Source organism: Pomacea canaliculata, linkage group LG4, assembly GCF_003073045.1.
Source record: "Pomacea canaliculata isolate SZHN2017 linkage group LG4, ASM307304v1, whole genome shotgun sequence".
NCBI lineage: Eukaryota > Metazoa > Mollusca > Gastropoda > Architaenioglossa > Ampullariidae > Pomacea > Pomacea canaliculata.
The window spans coordinates 13064137-13087914 of record NC_037593.1 but is presented as its reverse complement, the minus strand read 5'-3'; the positions used below and the strand labels follow the sequence as shown (position 1 = coordinate 13087914).

At 42.2% G+C, this 23778-nt stretch overlaps 1 protein-coding gene across 10 annotated transcripts in view; it reads left to right on the top strand.

Annotated features, from left to right (window-relative positions):
* The window catches only part of LOC112561058 (transmembrane and coiled-coil domains protein 2-like), a 76863-nt gene that overhangs the window by 23126 nt on the left and 29959 nt on the right, over nucleotides 1-23778 (top strand). For 6 of the 10 annotated variants that reach the window (XM_025233251.1, XM_025233250.1, XM_025233249.1 and 3 more), the window contains exons 1-4: nucleotides 452-590; nucleotides 12347-13920; nucleotides 16168-16284; nucleotides 16913-17033. In XM_025233251.1, coding sequence (XP_025089036.1) covers nucleotides 13773-13920; nucleotides 16168-16284; nucleotides 16913-17033 — 386 coding nt within the window. In that variant the 5' untranslated portion in view covers nucleotides 452-590; nucleotides 12347-13772. Of the gene's footprint in view, nucleotides 1-451; nucleotides 591-12346; nucleotides 13921-16167; nucleotides 16285-16912; nucleotides 17034-20007; nucleotides 20126-23778 lie in introns of those variants that run through there. The other 4 variants (XM_025233255.1, XM_025233247.1, XM_025233252.1 and 1 more) reach the window with 2 other exon arrangements.

Here is a 23778-nt window from a genome sequence, read left to right as displayed (position 1 = left end):
AATCCTTTGCTGGCGGCCCGTGGTACGTCGTTGTTCCTGAACAACTTAGCAGCCGTGGACGTTTTCAGCGCGCTGGTGAACGCACCGGCAATGTGCGTGCTTCTGTGACGCAGATGGCAGTGACCCCCTGTGTGGCGCCCGGATAAATTTACTGCTGGCTGCAATGTCTCCCCTTGGTAACGTCATCGGTGCACGCTAGTCGCATGCCACTTTACTGGACAGCTGGAGAACAACCGGAGGGGGTTTCTGTAGATGACACACTTGAGAAAAAAAGAAAGAGGGAGAAAAGAGTTCATGTGCAAACGTGGTATCTTACCTTTCTGAGTGGTGTGCACCTAGTTCAAGCAGCGATGCAATAGAGGAGTGTACCCTCGTGCTTCTGGAAATTAGTCTGTTACTGTCGTTCTCGCACTTACCCTCCCCACCCTACGCCCGACATACGACCGACCATGGCATGCTGCTCCACTGTATTCAACTGATTTGGTAGGGTATTTCAGTGAATGTGCCTTTTGAAACGACCATGGTTGCTTATGCTGCAAGAGAGGGGCTACCTGTGCTGCGATCAGACTTCGTGCACGACACTTGCAGTTGTGAGATTTTTTTTGTTTTCCTACTTGAAGGTGTAAGATGGGTTCTAGTTCTCACATGTACTAGCCTGACCTATAAATATAACTATGTTTCAGTGCTTGAATGAGAAGTATTTGGTTTGTTCGGGTAGTTTATAGTGCAGAGAATCAAGAATTTAATGTTATATATTGCTGTTTACCGATTTCATGTTTATTTATGACAGTCACTGAGCACAAAACCCCCTAAACGATAAACTTACTGCCCTCCACACCCTAGTGGTCGTAAGCAGCCAGACCCACTCATAAACTATTTGCACACGAGTGGTACTTCACACAAGATTATTCTTTTATTGCCATTGCCAGTCACGTTCCTAGACTTTCCTAGAGTAAGGAGTAGCTAAAACTGCTTCCCCAGCCCGTCTTCACCTCACCGCTTGTCGTCTGCATCGCGTGTGGTTATTACTTCTGGTAGCATTAACTAAGGATTTGAAGGCGACACCGCTGCTCCGAGCACACCGACTCACACCGTGAAAGAGACGGGCGATAAACATAGCACTGGGCAGTCATTGGTAGACATAATCTTACTCGTAACCCTTACGGCAGCATGATACTCAGAAAGTAAGTTTAAAATGACAGTAATAAAAAGGAACAATACTTTGGCGAGCTTATCGGTTGTAGACGCGTATCTCGAATGCCTGGTCGCATGCCCGATGATCACCTCGACAATCTTTTCCGTAAACTGAGCCGCTTGTGGTAACACTGAACGATAAACTTAAGCAAAGCAGGCAACGTGATCTAGCTGCATGAGGAACTTATTCAGATGGAATTAACCGGAAGGAGACTCATGCCAAATTGAAAAATGCACACATAGTACAGTGATGTGCTTCCAGCATTATCGAACAGCTTTTTGTCGAACAAGCGGTAAAATGTTGTCAAATAACCTTTCCATTGTGATGTAAAACAAAAATATACTTCCCATAAACAGCTGTTAACAGTTTGCAATATATAAGCGTGTACATACAAGCACGTGTTAGTCGAATACACGGTCTTAGCTAAGTACACGACTTAACATATCAAAACAAGATTGATTAGGCAAAACTTTCTCCGAACTTAAACATTCATTTTCGCTGCTGTAAGTGGGTAAACAAATTCTGCGTGTCACTCTCTTTGGTTAATGGCGCTTTGTTTGTCTTTGATGCGTGTCTTATAAATGTGTCTGCTTCACACACACACACATGTGAACGCGCAAAGGGCTTACTTTCGTCAGTTTATCATTTTTCGATATGTCTTCCGGTTGGTCAGTAAACATATCTCGTTATTAGCCGTAGACTGCAGAGCTATCACCTAGGCAATGGCAAGTATATTGTCACTTCTCGTAACAACAGACTAAAGGACACTTTCGTATATCTCTGTGAAGCCTGTACCTGCAGACAGTTGCTCCGTCAATTGAGGACATGGCTTCCTCGGTGCAATGTTTGGTCATCGCTGTTAGTTCTCTAGGCGAGGTTTGCTGTGGAGTACCCAATACACACTATGCACAGACAGTCTCGAGGCGATTGTCTTGTAGAAGAACTGCTCTTTCGCTGCTGGAGATCAACTGGCTCTTTCATGCCCTCTCGTAATTGGACCTTTCCCTTATCATCTGGAGTGTCAGATCTCCTCCGGTGATTACTTGTGTTTGCCTGACGAAGTCGAGTAGTTTTTGCAAAGAGACAGGTCTGTTCTCGTGAAGAGATACGAGATGACTGTGTCTTTTGAATTTTTCTGCTGCAATAGAGGCAGTTACGTAATGTGCATCCTAACGGCTGAAATCATGTGTAATTTCTTGTTTTGCTTCGCTCCCTGCAGTCGTCATCATCAGTAAACCGCAGCTTCTAGTGCACGCAGACTTCAAGAGACAAAATCGTGCACATAGAGACTTTCTCATTTAGTCTTTTTGTATTGAAGGTGGAGGGGGAGCCGTGAGGATATTTACTCTTTTAAGACACGATGATTTTTAATATGTGGAGTTGAGGTTTAGAGTAATGGTTTATGAGTAGGGGTCCTGTTTGTGTGTGTGTGAGAGTGGGTGAGTGAGGGATATATTCTTAAATGCTTTTAAGTGTATGTATATTTATGCTTAGAGTTCTTGGTATATGTATGCATAGGAAGTCGAGTATAACTAGAGCTATACCTTTGAGGCAGTAAAGACACACACACGATCGAGTGCTGTGCACACACGAATTCAAACGACACAGCACCACCCAAATTCACATAAAGAGAGGTGTGGGTATGAGGGAATCTCAAACCGAAGGAAGTGAGAACTTGCTCTTGTCAAATACTCCTTTTTCTTTGTTGTGAAAGGGTAGTGAAAGTTGAGAAATATATATGTATAGACACACTTATGTCTGCTTTCATTTTTGTTAGTACTAAGGCGCAAATTTAAAAAAAAAATGACGATGAGCATATGTTCAGCCCATATCCACAGACCAACACAAATCCACATCTGCAAAGTTCGTAGATTACTCATGCAGCGTGCTACCACTTTTGTTCCCTGTGCTGTAGCGTTACCATGGGGACGGAGACTTTAAACTCTGACACTGTTTGTGGTCTTATGCTATGCAGACGTTATTGCGCAGCCAAGTCTTTAGTTTTCACGCTTGCTATGATTGCTTGTTTCATTCTGCACACAGTTCATCATCTGTGCCTTTTCCTTTTCTTGGTAGCTGACGTGATTAGTACTCTCGGATGTCTGTACCAACCCATTGCTATAGCGAAACCTTAATTTACTGCTGAAAGCATGCCGACACTCTAGCCAATGGCACCAATCATTAGGCATGAACATCAGGTGAAGCAGATTCTGAATTATTTAATAGATGACTGGAGAGCGAACCTGGCCTGCACCAGTTCATGACGAAGTTTATTAACAGAAAGAAGCCAAGCCATGCACTCTATCCCCCACACATACGCGCGCGCGAACGTACCAAAGAAAAAAGTTTCGGGACACTGATGGTTTATTACACCGTAACGAGAGCAGGGTACCCTTCAGATCTAATCAATACCAGTATTCCCTCGATACATTTTCCACCCGGGGATGGTTGGGCAAATAGAAACTCGTGCATTTAAAAGAAAATCAGTGTTTACATATTCATATCACGTATGGGCGGTATTAGAGGCTTGACCGGACCTGAAATAAATATCGGTAAAAGAAGTCGTCACCACCACCGCCGCCTCTTTGTTTCCACCAGTAAAAACAGTTTTATCAATACGCAGCTATCCAGAACCCTATGACTGCTTATTATTGTATTTAGAACGTTCATCTTACCTGTTTCCAGCTATGGCTTATTTTTCTGGCATGGCTTAAATTCCACAAAAAACTGTTGTCAAAACTACGCACATCTCGTGTATTATTTCGATGGTCATGTGTAAACACTTCAGTTTTGCTCTTTTTGTGCAAGCGTTGGGATCAATTGTTTTCGACGAGAAGAAACCACTTTGTTGGGAGAAAAAAAATAAACGATTAAGGACAACGCGGGAAAATGTTTTGTCCGAATTTCCATATTCCTAACATTGTCAAGTTCGCAAAAAAAAAAAAAAAAAAAAAAAGTCTAAACATCTACTACTTGGGGTATTCTTTATTTTTTACAAAAAAAAGTCCTGTCAATTATTGATAGTATGAAAATATCTGTGTATAGCTTCTAAAACTTCTTATTCTCCCTAGGTTTCTATCCACTCCTGCTCTTCGCTTTCTCAACCAGTACGTTCATGTAAACCTACATATAGTACATTGTCGTATTTTAAAAAAATATAATAATTAATTCATCCTTATCAAGGCTTATCGACAAGTATTTTAAATATTTTTCGAGAAAATAAAGCAGATTGGTTGTCGTCTGACATTGTTGGTAGAAAGATGTCTTTTTATCCTCGTTTTTTTCACATTATTTTTAATTTTCGCAGTACAAGAATTATGACAAATTGCTTCAATTTAATTTATTTTCAGCGTGGGGGAATTTTCTGTCTCGGAGATTTCCCCATTTTCGTAGAACATTAAAGAACAATTTCGGTTTCAGACTGTCCTACTGGCACTTAGTCACTTGCTGGATTCAACTTTTCCAAACTGTGCGAGGCGGCCATAGTTTTACCGTCATCTGTGGCAATAGCAGCAATGCCTCAGGGGAGCAGGAGAATCTGTTTTTTTCACGACAGTCTGTCGTAGCCTCCCTCCTGCAAACTCAACATTGTAACTTCCCACTGTCACGATCGAAGACTAGGCGTGCAAATAAACCACGTAGAATAAAATTCATCACACTGAGGCTTACAGTTGAAAACTGCTGTTAATAATCGGACCATTGTGTGTGTGTGTGCCGTTGCATGAATAGTCTGGTTTACCCTTGTAATTAAGTGATGCGACAAAAAGGGAGACAATTTTCAGCAGTTAATAATCAATTTTACAATGATATCACGGTCATATCACACCTGTTAATATCAACAAAACCAGTCTGGTTTGAAGTTATTCCAGAGTGTACCTATATTAATATATCACACTTTCTACAACTCTTTGAAGAGTTATTTTGAGGGTTTTTTTTTAATTTGATGTCACAACAGTTTTATTTTAAATAGTATCAAAAACGTCTTTCTGAGCATCCTCAGGTTCAACGCTGTTGTTATTAGTTCTCATGATACAGGTGTAAGCAATGTTGACAATTTTCAGAGACCCCGGTGGCAGTGACTTTGCATTCTAAGCTTGCGTCTAGTACCTATTTGCTAGTGTTCGCCACCATTTGTAATCTACATTTTTTAAACCGAAATAGTTCCGAGGATTCGTTTTCTAGTCATAAAAATTGGTATTCGAGTCTGCTTACATGTACATAAGTATGTTCTGTTTTGCTGACTTGGTTGCTTGTGTCGTTTACTGTCATTACGTGCCGTTGTGCCAAGTTAGCGTGTTCTCCCCTGTAGGTCAGAAATCCGATGACATCGTCCAAGTGTTATATTTATCATCCATAACAGTCGGAAAAACTATCTTCGTGTCTGTGCTTCATGTGCCAGCATTTGCACAAAATACGCTGAGTCTAAATAGTTTGCTTTTAATCTTATTGTTGGTGTCTTTGCGCTTGCACAGAGATACGATTTACCACAAGGACGGCCTACAGGACTGTCGTCATTTATTCTCTCGGTTTTTTTTTTTTGTTTGTTTTTGTTTTGTTGTTGTTTTTTTTTTTTGTTGTTTTTTGTTGTTGTTTTGTTGTTGTTTTGTTTGTTTTTTTTTTTTTTTTTTGGGGGGGGGGTTGGTAACAATGTGTCAAGTATTCTCATACATGCTTTCTGTTCTCGCGTCTGTCATCCAGTTTTGCTGTTTGGAGTGGGTGGGGTGAGAAGGGAATAAACGCACAGTCATTTGATCGACAAAGTAACGAGGTTTCTAAAACCTTTGAGAAAAACGAAATTACTTGTGTCTTTAGTTAGTTCCTAAATTAGAACTGTCTTTCTTGTCTGTCTTTATGTCTGTCTTTTTTTAAAAATACATTTATTTCCAGACAGTTTTTAATTGTTCTTTGCCCCCATCAACGTTTCCGCAGAAAATGAAATGTCATGCTGCAACAGACCGTCTGATCACTGTATTGAGGCTGTTACTACAAGTCAAAGACTTTGATGTGTGTGTGTGTGAATTTGTTATGGGGTCATTAGTCACATTTTATCTTCCATCTTTCCCCGCCCACCCTCTAGGAGCTCTAATCTAGAAATTGATTCCACCGTTAACGCTCGGCAAGTGATGGTAAACAGCAGGTGTATTATGTATATGTAATTAGTGTGATGTTTGTATACTGCTATACCTTATTGATTTTCGTGGTCCAGTTTGATCCACACGCTAATCTTTATAACATAATGTTTTTAGTATTTTGATTGTCTTCATTTTACTAATCACTCCGGCTTTCTTTTTTGTTGATTTATTTGTTTATAGGGTTTTTTTTCGGTCTTTTTAAGCCGAACAGATGATTATGTTGACATGCACTTTGCAACAGCTTGCAAAAGGGGAACCTATTTTAGGATTGCCCACCTCCCTAAGCTTGATTTATTTTAGAATAATTTTATAATGTACCTAAAATATAGTCTCACCGAATAGCCCAGGAGCATACACACACTAAGTCTGCTTCTTCACAACAGTTTATGGGAGAACAGAATAGGTTTTAAAGATAAGGATGTGAAATAGACGGAAACTGTAATAGTCTGAAAGAGGAGTGTAGGAGAAGGATGGATGGGATAAAAGGCGCCTGGATGTCGTCTGTACTTGAAACCCCTAAGCTTTCTGAACTAGTAGATCCCAGAACCTTCAAAGCACGTTAAGGGTGAAGAATATTACAAGGTTCAATTTCCATCATGTGATTTAATTTGCCAATGTGCTGGATAAAGGTTAATTCGCGAGCATTAAGCATTATTGCGAGACACGCTGCAAGCTGCTGCTGTATGCTAAGCCACCCTCTCGGGGAGAAAGGGTTGGATGCTGTTAAAGCAGTGTTAGGTGCAGTTTCAGTGTAGGCTTCAGTGACGGCCCCAGTCTGATTATCAAAATGAGTGAAGAAGCATGCAACGCTCATACGAACTATTTGATAATGGTTCCGTGTTCACGCCGTTCGCTTCGTACTATTATATACTCCGAGCTTATTTGTCGTTTTCAGAACTATTCGAATCTTGACCACTACTCGAGCAGAATGGCGATACGCGCGAGCTCTGGCGTAGACGTCTGCATCAGATCAATTACTGTTATATGTGGGGGAGGCCAGTATTGTGCAGCATCCACCTTCGTGCTGCATCCCTTTTATTTTGCTCTACACTTTCGATATTTTTGTCTCTTTCGGCTCCTCTGTCACATTGGTCTGTTCGGATTCCCGTGTGACTTAGCATTACTCCCAACTGACCCAGCTGTGGATTGATTCCTTACAGGGCTGGGGAAGAAAAGGCAGTTGGGTAGGAGATTAGGACTGCTTCACAAAAGAGGACTCCTACATAAATGGGGTCTCGTTAACTCCTTGCAGCCCTAGGGTCAAGGGACTACTTTAAAACACACAGTGCGTAATAAACACGCCGATGTTTTCTTTCTCCGTCCTTTTGTGAATCCACCCCATGAGCAACGTGATTCAGTTGCGCTATTATGTCAGGCTTTTTCTCTTTTATTTCCCATGTGCCGTCCAAGTCCAACTTTTAAAATTTACGTTAATGAAGATCGAGCATGTTTTTTTACTTTCTGGCAAGGTAACGTCAGTTGTCTAAAAACTAAAACGAAATTTTACAGAGGAACGACTGTCGAACACAATTTTAGGGTTTATTTCTTTTTTGGGGATCCTAACAGATAAGTCTGTTTTTTAGGCAGCAATACAATCTGACATTATTAATGTCTGTTATGGATTGTGCGCCGTTAATGCCATGTGTTAACGTTAATAAAGGCAGGTGCGTCTATGTACTTCGCTTTACACTTCGTAGAGTTAATTGGTGGCAAAGTAACTGTTTTAGGTAGGCAGTTATTGAGGACCTTGCTCTTGCAGTGCGCTGGTGTTACGCTGACAACTCGTACAGATCACTAAACTCGACGACTATTGTGATGGTAACTGCTTTTTTTTTATTATTATTTTGATGTCAATCGGCGGAGAAACACAGTGAAGTGAACACATGTACTTGCCGTTTATCCATATTTCTTATAACGTGCTCGTCTATCCTGCCTTGTATCATGTGCTGCCGAAGCCGTGTCTGCAGTTCATTGTCCTTCCGCTTGCCGCTGCTTAGACTGAAAATATTCTCTAGAGTCTAGAGCATCACTTTGATATTCGACACTGATAATATCAGGTGTGATTATTTCTGCTAATGACAACACTAACACTGATTCCTTTAATGGCTCCTCTGTTTCCTGCTGTTCGCAGCGCTAGGCATAAGCTGAAATATGAAGTCTGTGTGTTACAAGTCTAATTACAAGTTGTCTATTTGCAAGAACGGAGTAGCTGCTTTCCACTGTCAGTTTAGTAGTATCTTATGCTAACCCAATACTGTCTGTGATCATTATGTTTCGATAAATTGCAAACTAAGAAATTATCTCCAACTTATTTCTTGCTCTTCATGCCATTCGGTTATGCAACCCGAATGACCTAAATAGAGTATTAAAATGTATGATATTGTGTGTGTGCACGCGCGTTTGCAATCGAGATTATTCCCATTGAGTGTGTGGTCCCACGAAGACAGCTAGCTAGAGATGTCAGCCACAGTGTAATAGATGCTGTCTTTTTCAAAATGGTTTTTACATGTGGTGAACGAAGGCATTATAAAGCTGTCGCCACCCGCCAGCTGATGGGAAATAGCTTACTGAGCCGTAGACAGTACCTAGTAGGTGAGTTGATGGAGCATTATTGAGATACGTGTCAAATTTACCCCCTTTGCGTTTCTCTACTTTTACACACACACACACGCACAAAATAAATAATAAGCGTAAACCCGTTTATGGTCTTGCATACTAATATTTCCGTTTAAGAAAATCGCTTCCAGGCTTTCATCAGTATAGTTATAGTCTCCCAGGCTATTGAGTCCGACTCGGTAGTAGTTTTATAGGTTTGCATGATTACGGCTTCAGGTGTCGATTGGCCTATTATATCTTGCATTCCAGGTTGATTATATATATAAGAGAGAGTGAAAATCGGGCTCCTGAAGCTTCAGTTCTTTTATATCAAGGACAGCGAGCAAAGCCAAGGTTGACGGAAAATAAATCATTTGGTAGGATTAGGTGTTGTTGAACGCAAGCAGTTTGTGTAACGTAGGAACACAATAAAGATTGCACATTCTCTGATGTCATGAACGTTCTTCATTATCGATATTTTTATTTAAAAGCACTGTCCAAAAACACCTCTCGATAAATCAGTAAAGCACGATACGATACAAATCTCTAGCTTCTCCACAACTTCCGCTTGTGCCGTACATGCACGTATAACTAATTAATTTCCTTATCGAGAATGGCACATGTATCCATGGACAAGACTGGTGGACAACATGCCCATCGCGACTTCACGACGTGTGCTTTTAAAAGCGTTTATGGGGTGAGTGCTGAGGCGGCATGCATCGATTCGATTGCGACTCGAACCCCTTAATTAACCAAAATTCAAAAAATGTTCATCTCCTCCAATACCCCATCCATACAAACTTGTGCATGTAAGAAATCTTGTCTCATAATCTGGATGTGAAGTAACACACCAGTGTTAATTTCGTGCGAGGTTTCCTTCCCCATCCCCTTTTCTTTATCCTATTCTAATGAACATCCTAAAACTTCCAGCCCTGTAATAGCTCTAAATACTAAGAAGTCGTCGAGCAACTGTCCCTGAAATATGAGTTTATTTTTTGCTGGATTGCTGACACGGTCAGACTAAAAATAAAGTTAAAGGGTATGACAGGCCGCTGGATCAATAATAATAATAAAGCATATTTTCATAGTGCCTTTACCACGTTCAGCCCACACGTAGAACTTCTCATTAAAACGTAGAGTTAACAAGGATACACACCGCTCGTACTCACAATAGAGGAATGTATAGGTCGAGAAGGTAGTTGTTGTGCTCTGTACGAGATCCGGAACAGCCTTCTCAGGCACATGTTCTCAATCCCTGATTCTCCTCTCAGGATCGGCAAGCAGGGTCCGCGTTTTACGTCTGTAAAGCAGGATCGGTACTACGAGCAACTTGTACAGGTTGTACTTTGTAGTAGACCTGATGATATGGCTGTGCCAGACCCTGCCCAGCATAGTTATTGCTGTTACGATCCTGATGTGGATGTCTGTCGTGGAGCTGCCATCCGTGAAGAGGAGTACTTAAAACTGCTTACTTCTTCGATCCATACTCTGCACATTTAGATATGAGCTTTGTCGTCGCGAATGGCCATGACTTTACTCATGTCAGTTCTGTTTTCCGTGCGTTTAAACGGTCAGTCCGTTGGTAAGTTCTTGAAATTCTCTGCTAGTGCCTGCTACCAAGTCGATATCGTCTGCAAAGTCTGCGAATCGGCCTTCCATCGATGATTTCCATGGAAGTGTGATAGTCGTGGAGGGTTTCACGCATGGTGTTCTCCAAAAGTGTTGAATGACATAGGCGACAGGGGCCATCCTTGAAGGACGCCTACTGTCTTGTGGTTATTCAGCAGTACTGCGTTCTTCAGCTTTCATACGGCGACATGGACGAGATCTTCGATGGTGAATGTTCACATCACATGCCATAGCCCATCGTCGAAAGCGTTTTTTTTTTAAGTCTTTTAAGTTATGGTAGAGGTTCCATTTATGCTGGATCCTGATCTTTATCAGGATGTGACAATTAAAAATATGCTCCTTCCTGGTTTGAAGCCATGCTGCTCTGTTACATTTTCCAAAAGGCACAGTTTGCAAAAAAATCCATGTGGAGTGTTGTTGCTGAACGTCTGTATAGTCTCGAACACCGGCTTCTGTTAAGTGTTTGTTTTTTGGTTATTTGTTGTTTTTTTTCTGGGCGGTGGGGGGGGGGGGGTTGTTTCCAGTGGCAGATCAATTTCCTTGTGACTGGACATCTATACAGCCTTTTCTGTCGCCGGTATTCTGTTTTCTTCGCTGAAATTGTATTTGTATATGAACGTTTAGAAATAACATATTACATAAACTAATGTATGCTAGCCATTAATAAATAATTACTATCAGAAAAACAGGGCTGTTTGAAGCAATCGTGGGCGTCTGGTATGCTTTAACAAGGGACCCTGAATTAAAGATTGAATAAGATGTGCACACGGCAAACTATGCAGTTCAGTTGAAAAAGCATACATTATTTTTGTCTTTTGTTTTTGTTTTGTTTTGTTTTTTGTTTATATAACATTCTCTGACCATGATATACGAAAAGCTAAATGAATACCAGAAGGAGAGCGTAACATGCGTCACGCACGCGCGCTGACAGCGAGAGAGAGAAAGAGAAAGAAGGATGATTAAATGACTTTTATAACACTTTTGGAGGTGCTGAGGACACTGCGGATACATTGTCATGATTTTGAGAGATTTTAGCTCTTTACGTTTTACTTTTTTCTATTTAACTTGATCTCTCCGACCCTTAACGAACACTGTTATTATTTGTGTGTGTGGGTGTGACTCCGGGACAGTGTTACCACCACCTTGGTTATTGCGTGTCGAGCTGTTGAGACTGAGGCCCACAAATCGATGAAGTTGGCGAAGGCACGAAGCAAAGGCTGGAGTCTATCTCGTGTCTCGGGTGATATCTCTCTTGTTAGTCGGCTAGAGGCCAGACGCTTTTTCTTCTTGTCGTTCTCTCCCAGCTCTTTTCCTCGCCATAGACATGATTGTTGCTCGCTTATTGCAGACGTAGACAGCAGCTGTTGCGAAGACTTAGCTCGTGTGCTTGCGTTGGCATTAGAGGCTGCGTCCTTAATATCACTAAGCAAAATGCCAGAGGACGGGATTTTTTTTTTTTTTTTTTCGTGCTGCTATACCAACCTACACTTTAGAATGCGATTTGAAATCCATCAAAATTCGAAACTGTTAATTAAAATGTCCGAGATGTCGATATTTGTATCTTTGATATCCAATCCAAAATTTGCCAAATCAGAGCAGTTGCGCAATCAGATTCTCTTTGCAAGTGCACCCAGTCCAAATAGGTACCCAACCAGGAGAAACTGCAAACTGTGCTCAGTGACTGTCGCCATTGTTCACGCTGGTGTCTTTGCAATTATACAGAAGAGGAAGAATTACTAGATAGTCGTTTGCTTTGCTAACCTAGAAGCATGATTTTGCCTTTTTTTTTTTCAAGCTTTACTCTCGGTCAGTCCTGTAACCTGCGCAGAAAACTTAAAGAAGATCTGACGTACCTTTTCATCAGTGGAAACCTCCGCTATCTTCACAGGAATCAACATCTCGGCAAGCACCGCCTTCACGTGTCTTCACTAAACTTGCAAAATCGATGCTACTGTCGTCGAACTGAATAAACGATACGGAGACGATTAAACTTCAAAGGCAAATGCTTAGCTTGTAAGGTGCTATGTGTGCAGCATTTTCTGAATGAAGCTTCCTTCCATTTATCGCTTTCAGTGTTTACCTCAGTGACAGACACTCGTGTTGGACATTTCCTTGTCGGTAAGGTTTGTCGCTGCTGTGAAGACTACACGACTGCGAAGAGGAACAACAATATGAACTCTCTTTGACTTCGGTCCTTTTTCTCGAAGGATGAAAAGCAAATAAAAATATGTTTTCAAGAATTGTACCTCCTGCATGGACGAGACGTCAGCGAGCTGACATTCGGTTCAGATATTAAGCCCAATAAATTACAGTTTTTTTTTTTTTTTTAAAGTTCGGATTAGTTTATGCTTCCGTTTGGGGCGTTTCTCACTGTGTGCAACTGAAGTATATACGTCTGCGATCCTACGAGTCCTGTGTAGCTCTTCCTTTGTGTGTCTGTCGCCAGGGAGATAAGCACCTCTTGGCCTGGCGTGCAACTGGTCTTGCTTTCACAAACAGACCTCAGCCTGTTCTGTTCACTTCGATACGCCATCGGCTGACGCGCGTTTGACCTCGACACTTGGCAGCCAACTGGGAAGCACGAGGTGATATCGACGGGTAGTTCTGTGTGATTGTGTATGGGAGTATTGTGTGTGGGAAGGGCGGGGAAGCGTGGAAAAAAGCTGAACAGGGAGAAAACACTAGCGATCGAGTTATCGGCCAACAACATATCGCCGCTGTTAGCGATCTTCTGTTACCGATCTTCTGTTACCGCCAGTAAACATTTCAGTGACTTAGTAACACCGACAACAGTCGGTTGTCACCGAGTAAAAACAAATATGAAACGTCTCTTTTGAAGCTACATTTTCCATTTAGTTTTAGAGTCTTTGGTGAAAACTGGGAATCCACTGAGTCGGTATGAAAATTGTCTCAGCATTGTGGAAAAGCGCAGACTGGCTCATTTCGTGTTCTTCTATATCTGCCTGCACTCGGCGGTGGTTGAACGTTAAACTGCGTTTATGACATCAGTAAATAAAGGATACATGGAAGATATTTTACAAGGCAGAAGTATGCGAGCGCAGACTTGACCTACTTTCGTCTTGAAAACAGAATTATGTCAGACATCATCAGCGCCACCGCTGCGTCGCAGCCGCTGTGTCATCCTCGTGGGAAGAGCTGTTTGGTGTGCAGCACATGGTTAGTTTGCATTGCCTTCATTGCTGACCCCTTGTGACGGAGCTATGACCCTCAACATGAAGAAGACGGTGGACGATCTGGACGCCTGGTACAGGCAGCATATTCAAAGAACTCGAAAGTACAGCGCTCCAGCCCTGCCCATGAGCAGTCGCAGCTCCGAGAGTCACATCAGTAGCTTCTGGGAAAGCAGAGGTAAGTTCACTGGCTGGTGTTTTGGTTCCTAGAGGACCGTGGTTCTCTCTGGTTATCGCAGTTATGTTGAGAATAGCTACGTGTGGAATCTCCAGGCTAGTATTCGTGAAACATTCATTTAAGTCACGTTCTGCTTTTCCAGCTGTTTACGGGAAGCTATCCGCTGTCAAAGATATTTTTGTCACAGGCCCAGTAAGGTGGCAGGAACAAGACTTTCGTGCAGTCAGCAGACTCGTGCTGTAATTTAAGCAGCACGCACGAATCACCAGCCGCAGATAAAGAGACGTTCAGACAGTTGTTGTGAACAGTCAACGACCAGCTGCTGTTGACCTCCAAGAAATCTTGTACTGTGATTGAAAAATCTGATAGCTTTGCTACAGAGCGATTAGAAGATTATGACTGACACAGCTAGCTTTAGATACCTCAAGAGGAAAGCAGATAGTCTTCGAGTAGTGGTACTCCCATCGGAGCCAGAGGACGTTACAGAGGCGAGATTCATGGGCTCGAGGATGGGTAGTGAAATTAGGGCTTGGCGTCAGGGCTACTGCTGAGTAATATGAGGTCTTTATCAGGCCGGTCTTCGTGTCTAGAAAACTCGCCTCTCCTATTGAGCGATCCCCAGTATTCTATAAGTCTTTTTTGTATCCTTCACACACCACCCCAAAAACATGTAGCCATAGTTTTACATAGTTAAGGATCACGTTTACTTAACATATTCCTATAGATAACAGATCGTCATAAAACTAGAAGGATTCAGGGTGGTTTTACAACTGTTTCCCTGATCCTACACAAAACATGGGTAATGGTCAAGATTTAACAGTTGAAGACATGCTGCTACAGGACCTATATTTTCTACAGTATCCTTACTGCTAGATCTTATAATCATGCTCACAAACGGTAGACTGACATTGATACTGAGAATGAATGTATACACGTCTGTGTGCATGAATCACATAGCCGCGCTTCCCGCGCTTAGAACGAGTGGAAGGAACGCGCTGTCGGGTGCAGCGGTTCGTTTCAGCGTGACTGGGTTTCCTATAAATTACTTTGTCAGCTCTGATGCGCTCCACATGGCCTACGCGGAGATGTTTCTCCCGTTTTTATGATTAATTTCATGCCATATTAATCGATCTTTCCATCTTTGGGTGCCTCCAATCAAACAGAAGCTGGGTGTGTTGGTGAAGGCGTTTATCATTAAATCTGAACATCATATTTCTTCTCCAGACATTTATTTTATGAGCTTAATAATTTGCAAGCTTTATGCTCCTAACAAATCAGCAAACTCATAAAAAAATAATAAACTGTTTATATCTTATTTGAAATTGTAGACGAAACTAACTCAAAACTTTATTTAAAGAAGCTTCTTAAGTCTGGTTGGATGTGTACAGTGGAATTTTCCAGTTGTTGCTTTTTTTTCTTCATTGAAAAAGCATATAAATAGTGTCAAGCTTAAATATTTAACCCAAAACTGCCTGGATTCTTGGAAGGTAGAAATCAGACGAAGGTGTAGTTTACCAGTGTTCTTACAAGACCTTTTTTAAGTTTAGTATTGGTGTATGTGGAAGTCACCTATTGGTGCAAACATTCAGGATATTGGAACATTGTCCAACATTCTGAGCTAAGCCCATGCTTGTTTGCCAATAGACTTGCCAGTACAGTGGCACCTAGAGTTCTTCAAATATTTGACATTTTAACACTTTGGCTGGTTAACAACGCCCTTAAGGATAAATTTATAGCATCAATAATTGCAGCCAAAACATTAAGACCTGTCATACTCTGTAGTTATCTGCACATCAGCAGCCTTGTAATTCAGAGTAAATATGTATGCCACAATATTAATTTCATTGTCAGTACAATGATGTGGCGCATTGCTAACATGCTGAACAGATTAGTAGCCATTAGTGCTGACATCATACATATTCAAGATTTCAAGATGGTCTACTCAGGCCTGCTATATACCATGCATGTTAGGCTGGTATTTTTTCTCATGCTCACTCATTTACTCTCTATTACACTTTTATTCTTTTAATTGTGTGGAGTAACTTTAATCTAAACATTGTTAATGCCATGCAGCTTATTTACCTCTTTCTCTTTGCCATACAGCGACTGGTTCCTTAGAAGCAGTCTTGTCAATCTACAAGTTTCAGACAATCATACTTATAGTAAGATTGAGTGGTGCGTTTTTTTGCAGTGCTTATTGCATGGTAAATGTGGATGTTAAATGCAGTGGTACATATGTTTGTGCAGATGACAAGGGCCAGCACCTGACTGTACCTGAAAGGTATTATGGACAAGTAAGCCAGTCTCCTGACCGCACACCAAGCCCTACTAGAAAAGTCCGTGCCCGCAAGAGTTTGCCAGAAGGTTAAGAGAAATGTTCCGGCATTGTTGTAATCAAAATGAAAACCAGTGTGTGAAATGATAAATAAGCTTTACACAGAAAAGAACTTTTGTCACATTAGTATCAGCCTCTATATGCGTCTATCCATCCGACACCTACCTGAGTACCTGCCGCTATCTACTTATTTCCTTTCTAGCCACCTGAAGCAGTCTGATTGTGCAATAGTCATGCATTTGTTACCATGACAGTGAGGACCAGGTGTCTCAGACATACTGTTCTTTCTCTATACACATCTGTTTTACGATGCTGGCAACTTTATCATAATATAGCCTTAGTTGTTCGCTTCACAGACAAGACTAGTTCATCCCCCACCCTCCTCTCCAGTCTACCTTGCTCACTGTCTCGCCCATCCCGCGTGCGCACGTGTGTGTGTGTCTCATATTCATTTGTAATCTTAAATATAGTATGCATTCATTTTTCTGCCAAGTGGTTTATTCATATTCTCATCCATTCGTCTACTTATTTCACCACATGTACAGAAGGAAACTGCAAAGAGAAATGTTTGTACCTTCAGACAACGCTGTTATATTTGGGTCTATGAGCAGTTAGAAATCATTTAATTTAAAAAAATGATTGAATATTATTCATCAGGTAGCCTGGCCCTTCCAGGACATGGGGAGGAGCTGAGGCGCAAGTCATATGACCTGGCTGCAGAGGGAGGCAAGTCAAGTAGGCTGGGGCTTCTTCTGAACCGTCTAAACCCTGCTGCTATGTGAGTATATTTTCCCCTCTGATCTTTCGCTATAGTCATTTTGTGTGTTTGTGATTTTTCTCTGTCATTTATTAATCGCATGGCTTTCTCAGTTTTCAGAGTTACCAGAGGTTAGCTTCAACAGACGTGTGGCGTGGTTTTAAATTACTTTTATTGAAAGATTTTTGTTACATGCTGCATATTTTTATTTTATTTTTTTAATTACACTTTTTTCTATTTTAGTCCCTTTCGTTTTCGTTCACTGTTGTGTAAACAGAGTTAAGGAGAAGGGGGACCGTTCTCCTACCAGTGGAAGGGACATTACCCGTAATTTCCTGTATTTTATGTTCAGCAGCTTCTGAGACTGGAAGTATTGATGTATTTTTCCTTGTGATCTCCGCTGGGCCACAGACAAGGCAGTGACATTTAAGCAGAGCGAATGCGGCGAATCGGATTTACAGCGAATGCGCGATCCGGCGTTCCGTATAGAAAGACTTGCCCAAAAAACGCGAGATGCTGTCACAAAAGTTCACACAGGGACGTAACTGCTATACCAGAGCACGTTGAACGATTTTTGCAACGATTGTGTCCCCTGATGTTTCCGAAAGCAATTTGCTACTGGGTTCTCGTTTTATTGGACATTTCAACTTCTTTGTGAGAGGTTTTGATATCTGTTGCTAAAATAACTGTCAGACTTTGAGATTTATTATTTTATTGCTTTTCGTAGTGATGGCATTGGAATGATAAGGTCATCAAGGGCCTTAGACCTGGGAACAGGCCCGTTCTTACCCCCCGCGGGGCCCGAGGCATAGGGTATGTGCGGGGCCCTTGACACCACGATCGCCACGGTTGTTATTTAATGAAATGTGCGGTGCCCTAGGCAGATGCCTCGTCTGCCTGCCCCTAAGCACGGCCCTGCCTGGGAATCTTTCCGAGAAGGTTGCAAATTATACGGAATGCAGTGTTTTTCAAAATTAACAGGTTCGGATGATAACCAGAAAGGCAATGCTTGTATTTTGTTCTTCGAGTATTAAGGAGCCATAGCTGAAGTTAAATTTCACAGGTGTTAGGTGCTTAAAGCCTCGAGGTGAATAGCCAAAGTCCAGCTAGCAGCTAAACTGCTTATAAAGTGGGAACAATTTAGGTGACTACTAGGAATTTTGCCATTGAGCTAGCGACGTACAGAATGCCCGACTCCTAGTCGCTATGTTTCTTAAGTAAACGGATCAGTGTTAAAACCCCTAACGGGACCCGACACAGTCGACCTCACGAAAGACTACATCGGGGATTTCCTTTAACTACTGATTCACAATATACGAGATGCACTTTTGTTACAGCACATAAGCTGTACAAAGTATATGCTTATAATCTATTGACAGCAATCAGCGACTGTGTGCACAAGGGCGGTGTCGCCTTTGTGCGCACGGCTAACTTGACTAACCTGAGTGACGATGTTTTCGCGGATGAGGCAAGCGTCCTTTGTGAGACAAGCTTCTTTTGTCGGTGTACTGGTCATTCCACGTTCTGATTTCAAAACAATACGTTTCATAAACTGGCTGTTAGGGTTTGGCGTGAAGAAATCGAGAGTACTATCTATGGGACCACGCAGTCTTTTGGTGTCAAGCGCTGGCTGCACTCTTAAGGAACGGTTACTCCGGTCACTGTACAAGCGAAAGTTATCGTTTCGTCTTTTTTCACTTGAGTATAAATCAGGTTTTTTATCGCATCATATCGGTGTATTGCTTAGGTTGTTGCCTGCGGTGAAGTCATTCCGCACGTTTCATGTGTGTCAAGCACGTATTCACTGTGAACTTGTACGTCTGGGTTTCATTTGTGCTTGCGCAAATCTGACAACATCGAATGTCAGTAGAATGCTAGAGGTATGCGCGCGTACACAATCGTGAACTCCGGGGAATGAGCACGCGAAGATGGTCAGAGGTTGGCAATAACACGTGGCGCTATTGTCTAGGTCTTAATGAAGGGGCGTATTCTGACCGCCGTCCTCCCCTCTCTGACAGATCGTCTCTCGCGACACCTGGCGTCCCGCATTCCGACCTCTGTTATGTGTTCGTCGTGACGTAAGCCGTCCGCGGTTCACGGCGTACTGATTCCAGGTGATACCAGCGGTTGCGAGACTTCCTGGCCTTTTGTTCAAGCGACTTTCCAGTACCTCCAGAGGCTACTGTGTCGCCAGCCGCCACGCCATTCCAACCGCTCTCATCCCCACAGTTACCTATTCCACCTACTGTCGGTCTGTTTACTCGCGCGTCCGCCTGTCTCGTGGAGGAGCAGAAGTGCGGCACCAAGACTATAGCCCTATAACTAGTTATCACATGATCATTACAAGTTATCACATAAAAAAGTACTGCAGAAAATAATTTTCGTCAGCATATGTATTTTTTTCTGTAGAGTTGTAGACGTTGCAGATCAGTATGCGTGCGTGACTAAAATCGGTATGCCTGTTTAGACTGACCGCATGTTTGGCTAACTTGTGACTTGCTTTATAACGTGGTGCCTTTTTGAACGTTTCACCTGATAAAACAGCATTATTCGTGATTACACTTAAACATCTCAAAAATGAATTCTGCGATGGCTTTTTTTTTTGTTTTTTTTTTTTTGTTGGCCCCTTAATGATCGAACATTGCTGCCGAGCGTCTTACCGAAAAAATTTCGCGACGCTGCTCAACCTACCACAGAGAGCAGAGTTCTGTACCCCTGCACAGAGCAATCATCTGTGACTCACGGCCGACTGGCAGACAGGAGGGTAAAAAAAAAATGCTCGTAGATTCCACGCTGTGTAGAAAAATAAAGCGAGCTTACGTACATGTGAGCGGATGAAATAGTTTCCCTTCCCCAACCTCGCTGTGCAGCTATTTCCCCTATGTTGAAATGTGCGCGTCCTCCGTGCTGGTGTTCTTGCCGGGCGCACACGTACTGTTGTACTGGCATGTGGCGAGACTCGTACGACTCGCAATAGATAGCAGCAAGAGTGCCATGGGGCTAAGAGCGAGCTGGTCACGAGCCCACGCGCACTGCACACAGAAAGGGCCCACGCTTTCTCCTGTGAGAAGCACGAGGCAGGAAACGAGTGATGACAGGTTGTTGTTCGAAGGGTATGTATCTTTGACCACTAGTAGTAGTCTTTTATTTTTGTTATCGGTTGTCGGTCATTGTTTTGAACACGACGTGTTTCTTGATACAGACTTCACAATAGCCTTTGCTATGCGGTTCTAGAAAACTAGTCGCTTTATTTAGCATAACGCGGAAGCCTTGTTCCTGGTAGCTGCGCAGTTTTCGGGGGTCTTTTAGCGAGACGTACCCTTAGGAGATAGCCAGCTTCATTGTAAAACGTTTGTGAAACAATGTAGCCTTTCTTTGCCATAAATTCAGGTAAAAGTGTGTGCTGGAAAGGTGAAAGACGCTCATTTTTGTTTGGAAAGATTGTCAAGGAAGAAGTAGATGGGTGTGTTCGTGCTGAGTGGATTGCATGGATATCATTGATGTTGCTTTAAGCTGCAAGTAAAACGTTGTTTCCCTATACTTGAAAAAGAAACAAAAGTGGTTGGGAGATAAAAGAGATTTTTTTGCTGTCTTTAGGTTTTAGCCGAACTCAGGAACCTATGATAAAAATAGTTTTCAGAGATGTTGGTAAAGCAAAATGAATCACTGGTAAGGATTTTTCTAACGTTTGGTTTATAACATTTCAAGCGAAACATGATCTGATTCCTAGATATGTCAAAGTGATAAAACCATAGCCGAGGATCAGGTCATTTTCAGTCTTTTTTTTTTCTCCCTCATCGCCCCCGAGCTCTCCAAGTGCGCATACACACCAATACACACCACTATTTTAAATGTTTGAGTCATTGGCAAGAGACTAAAAAATTGTGGGTCTGGGGGGTAAAAATTTCCACTGACCTGCTTCATGTCTGTTCAGACTTCACCAACTAGGTTCGCTGCGCCTACTAGCTAATCGCGGATTCAGCACAAACAGTCGCGCGATCGCGGAGTTTCCTCTCCCCATCCCCCTGCTTTCCCCTGTAAACCATGTGTACGGAAAAGTACAGAGATAACATTCGATTATCCTAGAGATAATATCGGATTGTCTTGGATGTCCATTGATAATACGCGATAGTCTTAAAATTATTTTTATCCCACGTCCTCCTTTCCCTCTACGATCCATCTTAAAAAAGAAACATTGTGCACGAAATGTCTTGTTACAGCAGAAGATTACATATCAATGGATGCTAGGTAGAAGGTAACTGCTGGAGCATGATTATTTTGAGTAGTGATAATATTCATACTAGTAGTCTGTAGTCACTTCGGCCAGGTCGCCTCCTTCGTCCTTCCATTCCTAGAAACTGGAGAATAACCGCTTCTAAGTAAACGTATGTATCCCGATTAACGGCTGATCTCTAAGGAGTGTTCCCGTGTATATAGTGAAAGGACACGTTTGAGGCGTTTAACATTTTTTCTCTCTATGTCATTCTTTGAAAAGTGTGCCGCAAGTCTTTGACTTTGTAAACGTTGGCCCGGTGTTTGTGTATATATCACTGCTTCGTATAGCACATGACAGCAGATTTTTGAAAAAAAAAGGGGTATAAAGATGCAAACTACGGGTCCAAATCTGAAATAAGAGCATAAAGGCAGCAATGTCACTGAGCCTTACCCATTACGAAAATTACTTTGTTTAAAAGAAAACCAGCTAATCACATTGCTGGAGTCAGCTGACTGTTTCTGGGATCAATGGAATCAAGGGGGATTGGAATCTTTGAGGTATTTTGATGTACGAAGCAGGCTGGGGCAATATATATATATACTGCTTTGCTCAAATTTGCCGGTAAAACAGGTAGTCTCCAGAGACCTGATCAGTGCGAGTTGAATTTTCCATTCACAGCGTTCCGCTGAAGTCAAGCTTAACCTAGAAAGCAAACAGCGATTAGACGAAGTGATGCACCATGCCAGAAGGGGTAGTTTATTGTTTATGAACAAAGCTGAAAGTGCTCCGGAGCTTTGTAGAAAGAACCGAGTATCAGCTGCAAGCAATGAAATCACCCATACCCAGAAGCTAAAAGTTTACAGGGTCAAACTATAGCAGAAAAACTTCATGATTTAATGACAGTTATGTTGTGCGGCATCAGGCACACATAAGACGCAAGGAGTGGTAATTTAGGTGTTTGTGTATTATTCTTGTTTACGGGTGATTCAGCTATTTTTAGTAGGTGATGGGATTTAGTTCAGGGCAAGTGCATTAATGTTTAGACCACAGTTTTAATATGTTCAGGTCGCAAACCTGACACCAGTTTCCGTGAGCTGTGTATGGTCTCTTGAGTGGACCGTTGATCGATACGAACGTGCTTTGGTTGCTAAAAAGATCGATATTCTTGTGACCACTGTGTCTGTGGTACAAGACCCAAATTTGTCCAGCTGGAAAGCAGGAGATAAAGCGATCGTTGTCTGACCTGTTTGATGATGGCGGAGATAGAGGCCATCTGACGAGGGGTACTTATACTGCCAGTGTTGCGTGTTTCTTTGTTCTACTTATCTACTTTTGTCGTGTGCTTTTTGTTGAAAAAGACCGACGATTATTGATTAGATGTTGTTTTTTTTTCAAGTCCACATTGATATATGCTGACAGTGATGAAGAATGTAATGGAGCAGACGTGTTGGCATCACAAAGTGGGTGCATTGTACTAAACAGACGTACCGACAAAGCTGGCGTACAAAAGCCGCTTTGAGATGTGTACTGTGTAAACCTAATGTCATTGCATCGCTAAGACATTGTTGTCGCTGTGTTATTTACCCTGGCCATCTGTCGCAAGTGTCCACGGGTTCGTGTACGGGGAGGTGGGAGGGACTGGAAGTCGTGAAGTCTGATTACTAATTGGTAAGATGGCGAGAGGTATCTGTGCAAACAACGTTATAAGCGCTTCGCAGTCACTGTAGGTTATTCAGCTTTGCAGTGTGTGCCATCAGCTAGACAATGCTGCGGTCAGACATCTGCGACCGCCATGTCATCACTGACATCAGTTATTAGTGCTGACTCAAACGCAAGCGAGGTTTGGTTGGTTTTGTTTGTTTTGTTGTTTTCTGGAAGTTTGGTGGGGAGGGGGTCGTTTTGTTTGTAACAGATAGCAGGGATATGTGCTTGCTCGCGCGCGCGCACAATGATTCTTGCTCTGTCAATGACCGAACTTTTTCGTTCTCTTCATTCCCTCCTCCCGTTCATTTCAGTCGTTTTGTCCGCGTTTCAGTTGCCGTGATTTTACATATGCTTGATTAGCGATGTCGACTTGCCCTAAAGAAATGTGTCAGTGCTCGACTGATCTTTGTCTTTGTAAGAAATGACAGCTGCAACAGAAAGAGGCATCTGTCGCAGCTAATCGAATGACCAGTGTCATGAAAAGCGACACTGATCTCGCGGCCGTGATATTGGAGCTGTGCTTTGTCTTTAGATTGCCAGTGCCAGTTTTATTATTATTATTGATGTCAGCGGCCTGGATGAAGGCCAAGTTTCGAACACAACTTCTTACAAGAATTTTCCTTAGTTCTAACAGGATTTGTAAATCATTTTGATTCTTAAGTGATTTTTGCTTTTCATCCCTCTTTCTCTCTCGACGCCATTTTCATAGCTATCTGCGCGGTGTCCCTTATGGACTGACATTTCTGTCAGGATGCCGAGTGTACCGCCTTCACTTTACACCGAAGAAAGAAACAAACGTGCAAAATCAGCAGAATCATTTTCGCCATTGTTTAAGTTAGTCTTAGA